Consider the following 19,251-nt stretch of genomic DNA (forward strand, 5'->3'; position numbering starts at 1 on the left):
TCCGACTCTTTGCCACCCACGGACTCTTACAGTCCATGGGATTCTCCAGGCCAGAGTACTGGAGTGGGCAGCCTTTCCCTTCTCCAGGGGATCTTTCCAACACAGGGATCAAACCCAGGTCTCCCACATTGCAGGCGGATTCTTTACCAGCTGAGCCACCAGGGAAGCCCAAGAATACTGGAGTGAGTAGACATATCAGTGTGGTGAGAAAAAGATGCTTCATTCAATCATCGCTGTTGGGACAACTGAAGAGCCAACTAGGAAAGAAAATAAGATGGATCCCAAGTGGGTTGAGGTACCGCTGGGAGGAGCTGGGTGGTGAGAGAAGCTGATATGGGAACCAGAGCCGGGGATGAAGCCTGATCAAGAGGACAACCTCCCCGAAGCACTGAGACTTCAGGACAGAACTCATGGGGGAAAAGTCAGTGGGAAGCCTAGCCCGGGCTGGCAAAGACCTGGGCAACAAGCTGGAGGAAAGGGGTCTTGACAAGGCCTATGTGGTCCTTGGCCAGTTTCTGCTGCTGAAGAAAGATGAAGATCTCTTCCAGGAATGGCTGAAGGACACACGTCCTGCCAGTGCCAAGAGGGAGGGGACCCTGATGCTAGAGGGAGGAGGCTGAAAGCTGCTGGACAGTGTCCCCAAACCACAGCCCACATTCCCACAGACGCAGACCCAGACCCACAGACAGGCGCTCAGGAATAATTACAGGGAGACACCCTTGTGTGGGAGCCAAATAAGCATCGCAATGTTCCTGTGTATTCTCAACAAATTTTGGAAGAACTGTGCACCCTCTTTATATACTTTGAAGTGGTCAGGTCCATTTATTTCCATCCTAAGTTTAAATTATTGCAAAGAACATAATGAATTTCAAAAGAAATCCGCTGCATCACTCTTTTAAGCATACGCAAAGGGCTAAAGAGCCATAGAAGTGTAACACCTTCCAGGTTCATTTTAAAGAGCTGCCAGGAAGCTCTTCTTTACCAGCACTCCGCACTGTTCCTTACTCTTCTCTTTTAAAATTCATCTTATTTGTTGTGTTTCTGGCTGTGCTGGATCTTTGTTGCTGCACGGGCTTTAGTTGTGGTGCACGGGCTTCTCACTGCGGTGGCTTCTCTTGTTCTAGAGTTTTCAGTCTTCAGCACTTGCAGCTCTCAGACTCTAGAGCACAGACTCAGGAGTTGTGGCATGTGGGATATTCCTGGACTAGGGGTCGAACCCGTGTCTCCTGCACTGGCAGGCAGATTCTTTACCACTGAGCCTCCAGGGAAGCTCCAGCATGATTCATTTTAAAGATAAACACCAAGCAGCTCCTCCTTAACAGTGTTTGCACTGTTCCTTACTCTCTTGATGTTCAATCTATATCCTACTTTCTCTACAAAATCTTATCCTAATGTGACATATTTTTATGTGCAAATGTCCTATTATATTTTTTTGAAACAAAAAAAAATGTGCCTGTGAATTAAGATCACAATTTTCATTTCCTGTGATCTTAGTTAAATTTTTCTCTAAGAGTGAGTCACCCTTACAATTATTATTAGTACGTGTGTGCGCTAACTTGCTTCAGTCATGTCTGACTCTTTGTGACCCTGCAAACTATAGCCCCCCAGGCTCCTCTGTCCATGGAATTCTCCAGGCAAGAATACTGGAGTAGGCTGCCATTTCCCTCTCCATGTTGCTAGTATATCAGCTGATCAAGATATCATATATGACACAATTTGATACATATTAATAACTACTGAGCATAAAAAGTAAATTTTGACCACAGATGCATGTCTTAATAAGGTGGACTGGAGAAAGCATTCCTTCCATCAATATCCTAAACTGTTCCTTTGTTATGCTGATTGGCTTTCGATATGGGGTAATGCATCAGTAGGAAGGGAGAGGAGATTCCCCTCTCTTTTCATACTTCTCCCAGAATTTCTTTTCCTGGGAGCAGAGCCATTGAAACGGGAGGGAAGGAAGGAAAAGAGGGAGGGAGGAAGGGAGGGAACCCAGCAGATTCGTCAGGCAAGTCGGGTGAACATGGAGCTCTGGGAAGGACTCCCTTATGCTCCGCTGCAGGAGTGCGGGGCGCGGGGTGGATCCACATCTGCAGCCTGCAGGCCGCCTCCATGCGCCGCACAGACTGCAGTGCTGACGGCAGCATCTCCGGGAGAGGCTAACCCAGAGATCACCCAATGTTCACCACAGGGGCCCAGAACAACCACACCATGCACCAAGGGCTGGGAAGAAGAGCACGGCATAAACGTCCAAGGTACGCAGTTAAGGGGGAAAAAGACAGGTCACTGAACAATGTGAATAGTACACAATCTGTTCCGTGAGTTAAGTTTATACATACAATACACCTGATCACGCCCAGGAAGGTGCCTGGGGAGTGACGTCTAGAGGTTCTGACCTCTGACTGCCTACTCTTCTGATCAACCTCCGTCCCAGCCACACAAGCCACTGTTCCTAGAACTTGATGGGCATGCGTGAGCCTCAGGGCCTTTGCACTTACTGTACCTTATGCCTGAAACACTCCTCTCCAAACAGCAATACTTCCTCACTTTACTCAAGTCTCTCATCAATCAATGGAAACCCAAATGACTGAGAGAGTGGATAAACAAAACATAGGCTATTCATGTAAGTATTAGAGTAAAAGAAAATACACTCAAAGCAATTTTAAAAAATGAACTGATACATACAGCAACAGGAAACATCTCAAAAGCATCTTGTGAAGGAAAGCTAGACATGAGCTTCATTCCTGTGTGATTCCATTTACATGACATCTAACAATACATAAAGGTAATCTATGGGCTTCCCTGGTGGCTCACAGGTAAAGAATCCACCTGCCAATGCAGGAGACGTGGGTTCAAGCCCTGGGTCAGGAAAATCCCCTGGAGACGGAAATGGGAACCCTCTCCAGGATTCTTACCTGGAAAATCCCACAGACAGAGGAGCCTGACGGGCTACAGTCCAAAGAGCTGGACACAATTTAGCGACTAAAACTACAACAAAGTTAATTTACAGTGAGAGGAGTCATACAGGGCAACAGAGCCGGAAAGAAAGGAATTTCTCCCAGAGTGATGGAAATGTTTTATATCTTGAATGTTGATTATATGGGCATATGCATTCGTTAATGCTCATTAAACTATACATCTTTACTAAGCTTTAGATCTGTATTGCACTGTATACTGTGTTGTACTTCAATACGTAATATGCAGATAATCAAATATTTGTAACTAAATGTGAGAGGAGGAGTTTCGGAGCCCGTGAGGCTTGATTTCTTATTCAGTGTTGCCTTGGGGAACTTAACGGTCTGTGGGCTATTTCGTCACTCATACAACCAGGACAATCACATAAACTCCCTAATCAGGTGGTTAATATCATTTGTTGAGATCACAGAAAGCATAATAAATGAGAACTATTATCATCAGTTAAGAAATTACTATTTAGAGTAAACACAGCTTTCAGCCAGTCCCTGGGCCCGCTGCCCTTTTGCTGGCTGCGTTCCAGCCAGTTGAAAGTGCGCCCCGACAGCGCTCCAGGTGTTCACAGACTTGTGCTGCCTCAAGCGGGAACCTTGTCTGGCAAACCTGGTCCCGTCCCTCTTCACTGCCTCTGGAGACAGCGGTGACGCACCAGACACCACAGGAAACACAGCTGGTTCTGTCTTTCCAGCACCTTGGCGAATCTCATGTCCCACACTCTGGGTCTAAAACATTTCTTAGGGGTTAACCCCGCCCTCAGGCTGGCCAATCGGAGCATGGCATTCCCAGGCCAAAGGCACTGGCTCAGGGCTAGGGACGTGACCCAAGCTGCACCACTGAGGCTCACCCTGGGAGGAACGACCTCCCTGAGCCCTGGAGTCGCTAGGCAGGTAACCAGTACTTCAAATGTGAGCTCCTGAGGAGCGTCTTGTGCCTGTTCTGTTGTTTGTCACACCTCCTAGAATAGCTCCCAGCACACAGTTGGCACCAGATAAAGACGGAATGAATCAAGTATACAGATGCCTAATGGACCGAAGCGAGTCCTGGTCCCAGAATATAATTCCACTTCTACTCCCTGCCCAGATCTGGAGAGTCTGTACAACTTAACTTAGTACAGAAGGCATCTGGGGATGTAAGAGACATAAGGGAAGCAGCTACCAGAGGCTAAGAGTTTAGTGGGCTCTAAGTTCCCGGATTCAGGTTCTGGATCTGCTACTTGCATGCTGCGTGAGCTTGCAGACATTTCTCAACCTCTCTACACCTCCATTTCCTCTTTTTTTTTTTTTGTCGTTAAGGAAAGCAGTGTTTATTGTAGGGCACCAAGCAAGCAGTCCAGGCACAGACTCCCTGATGGCTTTCAAGGAAAGGTTTTTACAGACAGAATGAGGCAGGGGGAAGGTGGGGTGCATGATCAGCTGGTGGACATTCTTCGGGTTGGTTGGTGTTGAGGTAATCCGGGGCCAACATCATCAGTCTTCTGATTCCAACCAGTCTGGGGTCTGCATGCTTGTGGGCAGCATACAGTTACCGTCTCCCACCTGGTGGGGGTTTCAGTACCTGCAAAACAGTTCACAGGACATCGCAAAGAATACTATCTACAGCCCTTGAGGAGGAACTAATGCTCCTTGACTTTGTCCAGTTCCTCTTTTTCAAAATGGGTCATAAACCCTGGCTTGTGGGGATGTTGGCACAGTCAAGGCTTGTGCATGAATGAACTGTCCAGTGGGAGATTCAGCCAGGCTGCCTGCAGAGACTAGGAATGAGGCTGAACACACTGGGTGCAAACTGGAACCAGACAGTCGGGTCCCAGCTCTGCCACTCGGCACCGGCGTGCCCTTGGGCAGGTTGCACAGCTGCTCTGCTCAGTTTCTCCATCTGTTTAGCTGTGTCAGTGATGGAGATCTACCTCATGGGGCATGGTGAAATAAATTCAACATATAGAAGGGCGAGAACTTTGGTGTTCACTTTGTACCATTCTTTACTGTCTTATTAACTCCATTTTCTCCGGCCAACGGGCTTCCCTGGTAGCTCAGCTGGTAAAGAATGTGCCTGGAATGCAGAAGAGCTGTGCTCAATCCCTGGGTGGGGAAGATCCCCTGGAGGAGGGCATGGAAACCCACTCCAGTATTCTTGCCTGGAGAATCCCCAGGACAGATGAGCCTGGCAAGCTCCAGAAGATGGTGAAGGACAGGGAAGCCTGGCGTGCTGCAGTCCACGGAGTCAGACACGATGGAGCGACCAAGCACACGCCTGGCATTAGAGTCCAGAAGCTATATCAATTGACCACCATGACCTTCCCAGATAGCTAGAGACTATGACTCAATTCTGGTCAATCAGCAGTAAGGGGAGTCCCCTGGGGGCTTCTGGGAAAATATTTTTCTCCTTGCAGGGCCTTCTCTCATTTCTCTAGAACCCCCATCCCACATATAAACACACACATGAACACACACACACTTCCTCCCTTTGGACACAGCAGTATAAAGGCGTGATGCCTGGCACTCCAGCAGTTCCTTTGAGGCCTCGAGCGATTTATTGCCTGAACACCAAGATAGTAAAGATAGAAAGAGTCCTCAGGTCCCTAATGATATCACCAAGCCACCGAACCAACCACAGGCCACCTTGCTCCACCAGCAATAAACATCCCTTAGACTTGAGGTTTGGTTAAGATTTATTGGCTGGGTTTCCAATTCATGCCAGATGGGCACAAACTACTTTGTGTCTTGTTCTTTCTTTCACAATAAGCATGTATTACTTTTGCAGATTTAGTAAGTCCTCCCAAAACACTTTGGAGGGAAAAAAAAAACCTAAAACTCCAAAATAAAATAAAATCTGATTTAAAATAAAATCTGATTCAATTTTTAAAAGAAAAGAGATAAAACACAGCACATAATTCAGCACACACTAGGCCTTCAGCAGAAAGAAGCTACTGTGGCTGTGTGCTCATCAAAGGCAGGACGGTGGGTCTGGAAGCTGGAAGATCACTGAGGAAAGAGAGAGAGTGGGGGGATCTGAAGAAATCTGAAGAAATACAGTGGCTTAGGGGTCTGATGTGGGGTCAGCTGGAGCCAGGGCAGCAGAAACAGAGAAGGAACCAATTAGCTAGAAATGAGGGTTAAGACCCCAGTTAGAGACAGGAGCACACCCTGGGAGGCCGAGCCATCGGGATAGGTTTCTAAGGAACTAACCAGGGAGTCTCAAGGACAGGTGAACAAGGAGGGGTGGACAAGGAGTTTCTCTGGTGCAGAGGGAGAAAATGTCAGAACTCACAGTTAAGTTTGTTTGAAAAAGGAGGAAGAAAGGTAAGAAAAGGGGGAAGAAGAAGAGAAGGAGAAGAAATTAAGCTTTACTAGGCATATAATTGGAGAAGGCAATGGCAACCCACTCCAGTACTCTTGCCTGGAAAATCCCATGGATGGAGGAGCCTGATGGGCTGCAGTCCATGGGGTTGCAAAGAGTCGGACACGACTGAGCGACTTCACTTTCACTTTTCACTTTCATGCGCTGGAGAAGGAAATGGCAACCCACTCCAGTGTTCTTGCCTGGAGAATCCCAGGGATGGTGGAGCCTGGGTCGCACAGAGTCGGACACGACTGAAGCGACTTACCGGCAGCAGCAGCAGCAGCAGGCATATAATAAATCAACCCTGAATATTCACTGCAAGGACTGAAGCTGAAACTCCAATACTTTGGCCACTTGATGCAAAAAGCCAACTCACTGGGAAAAGACCCTGATGCTGGGAAAGACTGAAGACAAAAGGAGAAGCGGGTGGCAGAGAATGAGATGGTTGGATGGAATCACTGACTCAATGGACATGAATTTAAGCAAACACCAGCAGATAGTGAGGGACAGGGAAGCCTGGTGTGCTGCAGTCCATGCGGTTGCAAAGGGTCAGACACGGCTAAGCGACTCAACAACCACCACCAGAGGCATATAGAGCTACACCCAGAAAAGGCCTCTAGGGCCCTTCCACTGGCAGGGGCCAGCATCCCCAGGTGCCAGACCTAACGGCAAAAGGACTGACACGGGCGCCCTCTCCTGTCCACTCAGCGCATTGCAGCTGGGCATATCGATTCCCAGGGACATTCTCAGGTTACAAATCAAGTTCTCACACAGGAGCTTCTTAAAGACTCCTGCTCAGAAACCAAGGACTGAACGTCTAACAAGACCAGCAAGAGGAAATTCCAACAAATGCCTCTGCATATGAAGGGGGGGGGATGCAAACTGAGCAGGGGGATTAAAAGCAGCTGACAGCACACTCTTCTTTGGATCTCTGTATCTTAGTGAGGTCTTTGCCAGCTGTGACAGCTGTGCACAAAGAATGTCACAACTCTCACAGACAGTCTCATGGAGAGTTTCCAAATGCATTAACAATGTCTGTAGAGGAAATATTTTTAGTGAGAGCAAAAATATTTGGGGGGCTAGGAATACATAAAACAAAAAATTTTTATTTAAATATTAGCTTCATCCCTCCTAATTTTTAAATGTTTTTAAATGCACATAATACATTCATAGTAATATGTCAGCACTATACATGACTCCTAACTATATATATATATCTTCATATTGTAATATATATACACACACGGGCTTCCCTTGTGGCTCAGCTGGTAAAGAATCCACCTGAAATGTGAGAGACCTGGGTTCAATCCCTGGGTTGAGACAATCCCCTGGAGAAGGGCAAGGCTACCCACTCCAGTATTCTGGCCTGGAGAACTCCATGGACTGTGTAGTCCATGGGGTCGAAAAGAGTCGGACATGACTAAGCGACTTTCACTTTTTCATTTCACACACACACACACACACACACACACACACACACACACATATATACATATACACATATACATACGTTCATACTAGGGGAGAACGCTCAAAATGTTTCCTTAATAGGAGAGCATGATGCAACTGGAAGTCACCAACATCAGCCTGCTGCTGTGTAACATAACTGATACAGTGCTCTGGAGATTATAAATAGACTTCAGGGAAGTGGTTTTCAAACACTCATGCACACGAGTATCCTTTCTGAAGAATATTAAAAATAAATATGCCCAACTCTTCCTTCCCCAGATGGACCCAATCAGGATCCTGGGTGGCTAAGGGGAGCACCCCACAAACCTCACTTTTTTTCCCCTTCAGGGCATCTACTTTCAGCTCATCAGTCTTCACAGCAGCTATATTGAGTCTGGGGTTTGTGTAATCCTATTGGGCTGTGAATGTCAATTCTGTCACTTCTTGGAGCTCTATTTGGCTTTTTTCCCAACTCTCTGGTGATTTTTTATTGTACTCATTTGTATTTTTGTATCCCTCCTATTTCATCCTTTCCATACATAAGCAAGCTCTTTTATATCCACATCTGACCATTCCTGTATGTCTTGAGCTGCCATATTTTGTATCTGCTGACTCTTGATCATGGTGCCTGCTTCTCTGTACCACACACAATTTTTTCTCATGAGCTCATATTTGCTGGAATTCTACCTGAAGGAATTCTCCAAGGCCCAGGCAGAGGAGGGAGACCTCCTCCAGGGAGGGTTTATGTTTGTCCTGACCAGGTACTTAGGGGCACACATACCCATGTTCATTTTCAGCCTGCTGTTTCCAGGACCTTTCAAAGAGTATAAATTAAGCCTCAAACCCACACAGGGACAGTCAGTGGCTGCCAATTCACTGAGGAAGACGTTTTCAATCTCTACCTAGATCTAAGGGTGTGTGTCTTCGCAGGATGGGTTATTTTCAGTCTACTCTTCCCCCGAGGGCTACCTTCGCTGGGAGCTGGTTGTGCACAAGGTGGTCCCCTGTCCAGCTTTCCCACAACAGAGCCTCTGTCCCTGAGGCCACATGAACCTGTCGATGTCCCCAGACTATCAGGTAGCCTCTGTGCTTGCTCCCCTCCTTGGCTCTTGATTTCTCCTTGCTCTGCGAGGAGTCCCTCTTCTTCCTTGCAGGTACAAACCATTCATTCCAAAGGATGCTTCAAGTATTTCAGGAAGCATTGGGTCATAGGAGGTTCTCTACTCAGCCACACTGTCCTCTCTCTCTTTGACCTTGTCACTTTTCTTTGCTCAGAAATATACCTCCAGTGCCATCAGATCAACATAATTGCCCTGTGCTAGTTAGAAATGTTCACACGGAGGGCCCAACTCTTCTGCCTGTGGCAAGGCTGTGAGGAATGACTGGGAAAGAGACACCAACACCACCTAGAGGCCTGAAGTACTGACAGCTCAGCTACAAGAGGCCACCAGGGAGTGCACCCTGAGAAGGAATGCACTTGAAAGTTTAGTATTAAGATAATGATGGGACTTCCCTGGTGGTAGAGTGGTTAAGAATCTGCCTGCCAGTGCAGGGGACACAGATTTGATCCCTGGTCTGGGAAGATCCCACATGCCTTGGGGCAGCCAAGCCCCTGTGCCGCAACTACTGAGAATGCCCAGAGCCTGTGCCCTGCAACAAGAGGAGCCACCACAATGAGAAGCCCGTGTACCGCAACTAGAGAAAGCCTGAGCGTGGCAATGAAGACCCAATGCAGCCAAAAACAATGACTAAATACACAAATAATTTTTTTTAAATCAAAAAAATCCTCTAGGATGATAAATGGATAGCTGCAAGCCCCCCCAAAGGCGATGATAATGATAAAAACGGTATGGTGCCTGACATCTCCATATATTCGACAAAGAATTATGCAGTGCTTAAGAGCCAGGCATTGTTTAATGCTTTATGGATATATGAACTCATGGAATATGAATTATAATGATACAATTTATAGACAACAAAAGTACGACCCAGAGAAGCTAAATAACTTGCCTTGGGGGCCACACAGAAAATGGCAGAACTGGGATTCACATGCAGCCAGACAGCTCAGCTCCAGAGGCTAGTTTTCGCCCACTGTACCCAACCAAGTTACTGATTTCACTCTAAGTCAGTGGACTTAGAACGTGCCAGGCCTGTGCTAAGGGTATTCGCGTGCTTGACAGATCCTCCCATCAGACCTATGAGGTAAGTGCTATACTGTGCGGAACAGGCAACCGAGGTACAGAAAGGCAGCGGGGCTCGCCCAGGACACACACTGGATGGCAGAGCAGAAAGCTGAGTGCGGGACGCCTTTATGTGGAGGCAGAGTTCAGCCTCTGGACAGTAATGCCCATGCAGGATAAGAACAGATCATCACAGCCAACACTAACGACCAGATCCACACGTTCTGGGCTAGGCCTTGATATCCACTGGCTCTTGGATCCTCACGAGAATCCTGGGAGGTGAGTTCTATTGTCACCCGCATCGGACAAACATGGATTTGGGGGTCTTGGAGAGGTCAAGCTGCTTGCCCAAAGTCACAAAGCTCGTTAGTGGTGCCAAGATGCCAAGCCAGGAGTGTCTCCCCTGTGGTAAACTGCCTTTGGTGACTGTCTGTATCGCCCTGTGTAGTCCCCTCCCACACTCCCTCTGGTCTGTGCCAGAGCTGCTGGGATCAACAGAGTGTGCTGGAAGTGATGCTGCGTGGTTCCAGGTCCTGCCCTGTAATGGCCTGCAGCTTCTGCTCCCTCTCCCATGGAAATCCGGCTCCAGCAAGCCCTGAGAGACCATGAGGGGAAAGACATGTGGAAAAGAGAGGTCTGTAGACAACACTGAGATGGAGACAGGGAACAGGATGTTCCAGTACCCCAGTTGGGCCTCCTGATGACTCCAGGCCCGGCCGCCCTCTGACTGAACCCCCCTGAGAGACCACCAGGCCAGACGGGCAGAAGAACCAGCCATCTGAGCCCCATCAAGGCACAACACTGAGAGAAAAAAAAAATGGTCGCTGTGTAAAGCCCTTAAACACTAGGTCACGTTGCTTTGTAAGCAAAAGAAAACAGAAACCAACTCCAAAGCCAAAACTTTTAAGAATGGCCACAGAGCTGAGCTCTTCTGGAAAGATTCTTCCAGTCGCCTGAGAGAATTACATGGCGTATTCGTTTCCTATTCCTTCTGTAAGAAATGACCACAAAAGCAGTGGCTTAAAACAACTCGCATTTGTTATCCACAGTTTCAAAGGTCAGGAGTCTGAAATGGTTCTCACTAGGCTACACTCTGTGTCAGTAAGTGAGAGCTCCTTTCTGGAGGTTGTAGGGAAGAATTCGTTTTCCTGCCTTCTCTAGCTTCCAGAGGCCACCAGCATCCTGGGCTCACGCTCCCTCCTCTGTCTTCAAATGGATGGCTTTCCTGTCTCCTTTCACCTCTAAGGACCTGGGTGATTACACTGGGCCCACCTGTACAATTCAGGCTGCTCTCTCGTTCCCCAAACACCTGATTCAATCATACACGTAATAATGTTCCTCTGTCGTGTAAGGTAACACATTCAACAAGTTCCTGGAATTAAGATGTGGGCATCTCGGGGCAGGGGAGGGCTCATTATCCTGCCCACTAGGGTAGTAAACTGGAAAAATAACCAGTGTTCTCCAGAGGCCTAAATGGAAACACACTGGAATTTTCCCACTGCCCAGAGACCTCCCACAGCTCTTCCCACGGTGCACTTTGCAGGCACGGCCCCAACCTGCCTGGCATCACTGCCCTCTTTTATTTTCTCTCCCCAAGAAATCTTGGTTGAAAAAGATCGTTGCCTCCCCAACACAGTGCGTCACTGATGATTTATGCTTCGTGCATTTACTGTTCTTTCTCAGGCAGACACACCTACTCCTCCAGCTTCTACTGTGAGGAGACGCATGGCCAGGCCCACCCTCTGTGTCTAAAGAATCTTAGCCAAAGATACAGTAGCTGTATGTGTGGGTCAGCTCGGGAGGCCTGACCCGGGAGAACACACAGTAGCCATAGCTCTGGAAAACTCCAGTTGCCTGGGACGGGGGCCATGGTGAACAGCAGTTAGCAGTATGAAGACAATATAACAACATAATTCAAAAAGCGTCAATCTGATAAGTCAGTGCATTCCAACATCAAACAGCATCGCCAACCAAACCTTTCCCCCTACTGAGCTCCTGGTGCTTTCTGTTCAGCCCACCCCTCCACCAGACTGCCTGTCACACCCCATCCACAGGAAATCCTGCGGGAGCTACCTTTCAAATAAATCTACTGCTTATTCATTACTAAGGAGAAAAAGAAAGGTTCTTTTAGTGGTCACCACCTTAACCAAGGGATCCAAGTTACCACCACAAATGACGGAACAAACACATCAGGAGCCCGCTGAGGTGATGTCCTTAGGTGTTCTGTAGTGTTCCTGCCAAATATGCTCAATGTGAATCAAATCAGAGGAAACAATCAGAAAACTTCAGAGTGCAGGACACTATGGAACAACTACCCCAAAGTCAACGTCACAAGGACAGGGATACTCTTATAGAGGAGGGCCAGCAAATTCATTCCGTGAAGAGCCACAGAGTAACCATTTTACATATGTGGGCCATAGAAATCCATCTCTGTGTCCACAGACAAGGTATAACAAATGGACATGGTTGTGTTCCAATAAAACTTTATTTACAAAGACAGGCATTGGGCCAGACTGCCAAACCTGCTATAGATTAATGGATACTAAAGAGGCACAATCATCAAATGCCATGCAAGATTATTGAGCTGACTCTAAATTAAAAATAAAAATAATAAACAGCTTAAAAAGGACATTTTGGGGACCAGAATATGAGCTATATATTATATAGAAGCTGTATATTAACCAATATTGTCACCAATATTATTGTCATCAATGCTAAATTTCTTGGGGCAGGGGAGGTGTGATACTGCTTCTGTGTTATATAGAAGGTCTTTGTTCTTAGAAAATACAGGCTGAAATATTCAGGAGTTTAGAATCATGTCCAAGACTTATTTATAAATTTTTCAGGGGAAAAAAAAAAGATTGTGTGTATGCATTCACACATTCATGTATGATGGCAAAAACCAAACAAATCTGCTGAAAGCTAATAAGAGCGAACTAGGGGTTGTAGGGCATATAACCGATGACCATACCATTCTTTCTTTCAATTTTTTGGGGAGTGTGAAATTTTAGAAAGAAGTTGCTGGGGAAAGAGTGTGAGGCAGTGGGCAAGTGACTTCTCCACTCACCTGGACTCCTGCAGTCATCTCCTCCCTGCAACCACTCTCACCCTATGATTGCCAAAAGGATCACATGAAAATTGGACTCAGATCCTGTCCCTCCTCTGCTCAGACCCTCCAGTGAGTCCCAGCCATTCAGAGGGGCCCACAGGGCCTGCACGATCTGCCCCCTTCCTGCCACCTGCTCGGCCCTCAGCCTCCACTCTGTCCCTCTGTTCAGCCACACTGCCTTCCTTGATGGTCACCAAACATGCCAGGTGCGCGCTCACCTCAGGGCCTTGGCAGGTGTGGAGACTGCTCTTCCCCCCAGGGAGCACTGCCTGCTCCCTCCTCCCCTCATATTGTCAATGAGGTCACCCTGATAATCCTATCTAAACTTCACAACCGTCCCCCAAATACTCCTCCTTCTGCATCCCTGATGTTTTCTCCAGAGCAGTTTGTACTATCGAATATACTTCACACTTTACTGTTTTCTTTACTGTCTGGCTTTCCCCTATAGCTGAGAATGTAAGGTCTCCTGAAGACAAAATGTCTTGCTTTTTCTTTTCTGCTGTATCCATAACATCTACACGACAGCCGCAACTCAGAGCCATGCACTGACCTACCATTATACATTCACTTACTCCTCACAACAACAGGATGAGATAAGTATTATTTATAGCATAAATGCATATGCAGCATATACACAAAATAGGAATAATAACAGTGTCTAACTCTGAGTAATTGGTGAGGATTTAATGCTGTGAAGTGCTTAGCACACTGCCTGGCACAAAGTGAGTGGCCATTAAATGTCACTGTTATATAATACCCACTGTACAGAGGAGGAAACTGAACCTCAGAGGGGTTAGTGACCTGCCCAAAACCACCTGGCTGAGAAGGGGGGACCCAGTTTGGAACCCATGTCAGTTTGACTCAAGTTGCTGCTTTTTAAACCACAATACTAGACATCCCACAGTGTCTGTGAGAAAGGCAGTGGCAGGAAACAGAAACCAGCTCTGGGAATCCAGAATGCAGGGTTTAAGTCCCGCCTTAAAGGGCCAGGGTTTAAGTCTGGCCCAGACTCCACGTGTGACCTCAGCAATATTCCTCTGCTCTCAAGACTCGAGTTTTCTCTTTGATAAACTGCAGGGAGTCATTTCCCCTCCCCGACATGTGGACAAAACAGTGTGAGAATCAAATGAGAAAGCTTATAGGAAAGCATTTCGGTAACTGAAATCCAACACTTTTCCATTTTACGATCTGCAACTCTGGCAGACAACCGACCAAACACCAAAATATTAAGAATTCCAGGCCCTACAAAGCAAATTTTAGGCATCCAAACTTGTAAAGAAAAGAAGTGTGCTTCCCTTAACCATTTGGCCTTTGCAAACGCTCCTCCCTGTCCCTCAACATTATCCCTGTCCTCGTGCTGTCTGGTGACATTTTCCTCACCCTTCGGTTCCCAGCCCAGAGGTCTCCTCTGCCAGGAAGCTCTCCCTGAATGGTACATCAGGTCAAGTGTCCAGTGGGCTCCCTTATGCAAGCTCTGCCCACTCTGGGTCATCACCTTGAAGGATGGGCCTGTCTTCACCCAACTGTGAGTTCCATGAGGGCACAGACTAGGGCTGGCTTAATTCCTGCTGTTTCACCAGCACTGCCCAGCACAAGGCCAATCACAGGGCAGACACTCAGAAAACACCAACTAAATGAAGTACCAGTTGGATTAATGGTGGTTCCCCGACCCAGCAAATTAGGTTAAATTTCCTTATTCTTTGCTCCCACAGGTCCACAGCACATAGATCATCTTCTCACAGTAGCCCGTATTTTGAATGTTTACTATGCCCTTCGGATCTCAGCTCAGGCAGCCTTCCTCCAGAGTCTAGACAGCTTTCCCAACCCCACGCCCCTGGGTCAGGAGGTCTCTCAGCCCTGGAGTTGGCACCATCCTGTCCGCTCTGGAGTGACAGTGATGGATCATAAATGTGTCTCCCAGCCCAGCAAAAAGCCAGCACGGCCTGTCTACTGAATGAATGGAAGAGCAAATATGGTGTATGTGTGGATTAATAAATAGACGGATGAATGTCCGCTTTAGTTAAAACGACTCCTTTAGCCAGATTCCCATGTCACGCCTCCAGACTCCAGACTCCGCCCCGAGCCACGCCCCTAACCTAGGCCTATTCCCCGGAGTACAACTGGGACAAACGAATGACCTAAACAGATGAAAAAACCACCCATCACTTCCCAAGACGGGAGGGAATCTGAGGCACGAGGTGGAGTTTGAGGAATGAAGCCACCCAAGGATGGTCTGGCAAGTGACCCCGTCAAGTTTTCCCTCAGCTCTCCCCAGTTCCTCGCAGTCCTGGCATGCCCCGCCCAAATCACTCCCGTTGCCCACACTATTGGCTCGTCTAGACGTCAATCTTCTCGCGCTCTTTTCCTCTATTGGCTAACATTCCCAAATCAAGCGCGGGCACTTTGTCCCGCCCTTCACCCCATGCCCATTCTTACTATTGGGCTACTCGTATGCCCCTCTTCAAGGAACCCTCCCTATTGGCGTCAAGACTTTGCCGGTTCGGGCTGTGATTGGTTGTGAACAGAAGCCCATCTCCTGAGCAACCACCTGAGAAGGGTTAGAGAATGGAAAGGCTGGAGGGACGTGGGGTCAGACTCACGCTGAGCCGGCGGGAGGCAGATATAGGTCTTGAAGAACTCGCTTCGGCGGGCGGCCTCCTTAATGCGGTTGGCAAGCGGCTTGCTGACCTGCCGGATGCCCAAGTATAGCAGCTTCGCCATAGGGAACGCGCCCACCACCATCTTGGCGGTCGCAAGGGGCACACGCAACCTTGCTGACTGGGAGGGGCGCCTGAGATCGCTCCCTCCTCCCCCGCCCTCTCGTCGCCGTGCGTGCGTACGTACGTGCGTACGCCCCGGGGGAACCGCTGTGGCGGTCCACGACGTCACTGCGTCGACGCTGACGCTCCGACGCCCGTTCTGATGAATATGCAAATATATGGCGGAAGTGAGGCTGTCAGAGGGTGGTACCGTTAAACGGCTGGCAGAAGGCTATATGGGTTCTCACGCCCGCTTCGGCTGACGTCATCGCCTTCCTCCGTGACGTCGCGTACCTGCGCGGCTTCTCCAAAAGAGCAGTCTTAATTAGTCCTAGTTAGGGTTCAGGCGTCCCAAATGCACCTTCTCCCTCAGTTTAGAGCTGTCACCGGTCGTGAGAAACTAGCCAGGTAACCTGTAGTGAGATCCCAGCTCCGCAGTTTACTTGCTGTGTATGGCGAGTGACTTAACCTCTGAGTATCAGCATTCCCATCTACAGAATGGGAATCATAAGAAGGCACATTCCTTATTAGATTGTTATGAGGTTTGCATGAGAATCTTGAATATAAATACATAACGAGTTATCTATGTTAACTGTTTAGAATGATGCGAATCACCCAACAGCCCTCACAACTGCACAGGTATTAGCATTGTTATTGCTAACTTGAGCATTAGGGTTCATTTCATCTTCAGAAACAGCTGTTTCAACCCTTTCCCAAGTAACTGACAAACAGGCCTAAAAAGAGGCCAGGGAAGTGGCACGAGGTCCCTCGGCCAGGAGAGGTTGATAACCCAGCCTCTTGGCTAATAAACTTACCCGTTCTCAAGCAGGTCCACTTCCTCCGTTGGGGAGGAGGGCCCCTAGGGAGCTGGCTCGGGAAGGAATTTAAAGAACATGTCCCAGACTCATCCCTTACCCAGCGGGGAGCAAAATCATGTAAACAAGGTTGTCTGAGAGAAACGCCTGGGTGGTGGAGTGCTAATGGGTAATTGAGAGATTCTGGAAGAGGCAGAGGGCGAGGGAAAGAAAGTCCAAGGAGCAGAGTTGTGTGCAGGAGAAAACAAACGTTCAGGTCACCGAGTCGGGGGACCAGGGCTTTCCTCGGCAACTGCTCGGACTCCCTGTGTGTCTTTTGTCACTTCCCTGGCCCTGATGGACTCCCATTTCTCCATCTGAGATAATGATGATACTGACATGCATGAACCCTGATATTCTAAATTACTAAGAATGCCAAGACTCCATGAAAACAACTCCTCTCCAGGATCCCTGTTGGACTGAAGGTGTGAAGGAGCTTGGGACCTATTCCAGGTCCATCACTCACTCACTGGGAACCAACCACTCCCTCATTTTACAGACTGACCAACTGAGGCCAGAGAATTCACAAGGATTTATCCAGAGTTCCATGGGTAATCAGGAGAGAAGCCCCTTGGGTTTCTTGAGTCCAGCCTAGAGTCTTCTCCTGATCCCTAGGGATGTTAGCCTGGGGTCCAAGAACCAACTTGGGAGTGGGGCTGAGGTTCCACTTGATGCATTTAGGAAACTTTTGAACTTGTACATGACTTTTTTGTGTATAATTCACTACTATTTCCTCAGCTCCTAGAATAATTTCTGGTATACAGTAGGTGCTCAGTACTTATTGAATAAATGGGAATGAGCATTTGGTGGAGGGGTAGTGTTCAGGCTTTCATCCAATTCCCGGAGGGGCCCATGTTCAGAAAGTTTCTGGCTCCCTACATGTCCATCCTGGTAGCTGTACTGCAATGAGACAGGGTGGGAAAATTATAACACCACCACCGCACCACCCGCCCCCCCACCCCCCACCGCCCCGCTACTGCCAGATCCCAGGCCTCCCTCTTTTCTTTCTCCCACAACACCATAGCCCCAACTTCCTGCATCTCAGTGACCCAACCCTCCTCCTGCAAAAAAGTTGTCCTCATTAAGTTCTTTTTTTTTTCCCCTCATTCCCCTCCTCCCTCCTCTTTCTTTCTCCCAGGAACCTCTTCTGGGAACTTTCAGGGCAAGGCTGTATTTATGCCCGTATGTGTGTGTGTGTAGGCTTCACATCTCCTTAGCCTGGAGCCTCTTATACACCCAGAGGGGTCAAGGCCTGTCCAGAACTGGGTGTTTCCCTCCTCCTGCTCTCCAGTCTGGTTCTGGAAGGACAGCCATTCCCGGTTGACCCCTGAGAGCCAGGGGAGGGAGGGGAAAGCCATTAGCCAGGGCAGCAGCCTTGGCCACTCTGAGGCGTGGGAACAGAGGCAGAGGCGGGGAGGGGAAAGGGAACCCAGGATGGCCTCAGCACTGACTCACCGGCTGTGTGACCTTGGGCTAATCACTTGGCCTCTCTGGTGAATAGTGCCTGGGATCATTCCCAGAGTTCCTTCTAGTTCAGGTCCTCTGGTCACCCTTTTCCCAGGATGGGCAAGGGACTAGGGTTATACAATACCATAGGGCCTTGTATTTCTTCCATCATTGGATTCCTTCAAGAGAAATCCCAAAGCTGACACCGATCCTTGCTTGCTCCACCCTGACCCGGGTCCAGCTGTCAGCATCTCCTGCCTGGGCTTCTGGCTTCCGCCTTTACTTCCCATATTCTATTCCCCACTCAGCAGCCTGGGACTCTTGTTAGCATTTAAGCCAATCCCAAATGTTCTTTGCTAAGAGCCCCTCTGTGGTTCCCATCTATCTTGGAATAAAAGGCAAGGTCCTCACATGGATTCACAATGCTCTGGGACATCGGCCCCTGTCCCTGTCTCATCTCCATTCTTAATGTCCTCCCACACCTCTGCTCCCACCACGCTTCTGTGTGTACTTGCTGGCCCTCGAAATGCAGGCACTCTCTTACTCCAGGGCTTTCCACCTGCTGTTCCCTCTGCCTGCAGCCCTCTCCCATCTGACCCCTCGGCTCCTTCAGGTCTTTTCTCAAATGCCCCCTTCTCAGTGAGCCCTCCCCACTCTCCTGATCTAGATCAGACTCCGTATCATTCTCTGTCCTTTCAATTAGCTTTATCTTGCTCCATTACCCTTACCAATTCCTTTTTTTTTTTTTGGCTGCACCACACAGCATATGGGATCTTAGCTCACCAACCAGGGATTGAACCTGTGCTCCTTGCCATGGAAGTGCAGAGTCTTAACCACTGGACTGCCAAGGAAGTCCTTTGCTTCCAAATTTAATATTTATCTTTATTTACTCATGTACTGTGAGCTCCATGATGGTGGGGCCTGGACTGTCTTGGTCACTGTTTGTTTATACCGGCCAGCACAGGTATAAATAAATCTCTCTTGAATGAATGAATATCCTTCTCTTGTCCTGAGCCCCGTTCCCAAGCCTATCCTGCTCCCTGCTCCTCCAGGCAGCTGACCAATGGCCCTTTATTTGGGTTCTGACACGCTCCCTCCTCCTCCTCCTCCTCAGGCCTCACTTGGAGAAATCTCTTTATCTCCAA

At 48.4% G+C, this 19,251-nt stretch overlaps 1 protein-coding gene across 2 annotated transcripts in view; it reads right to left on the reverse strand.

Moving 5' to 3' along the window:
- OPA3 (outer mitochondrial membrane lipid metabolism regulator OPA3) overlaps positions 1–15,931 on the reverse strand; it is a 67,041-nt gene extending 51,110 nt beyond the window's left edge. For both annotated transcript variants that reach the window (XM_069549199.1, XM_069549200.1), the window contains exon 1: positions 15,648–15,931. In XM_069549199.1, coding sequence (XP_069405300.1) covers positions 15,648–15,789 — 142 coding nt within the window. In that variant the 5' untranslated portion in view covers positions 15,790–15,931. The remainder of the gene's footprint in view (positions 1–15,647) is intronic.
- Positions 15,932–19,251: the final 3,320 nt, after the last annotated feature.

This window comes from Ovis canadensis, chromosome 14 (genome assembly GCF_042477335.2).
Source record: "Ovis canadensis isolate MfBH-ARS-UI-01 breed Bighorn chromosome 14, ARS-UI_OviCan_v2, whole genome shotgun sequence".
Taxonomy (NCBI): Eukaryota; Metazoa; Chordata; class Mammalia; order Artiodactyla; family Bovidae; genus Ovis; species Ovis canadensis.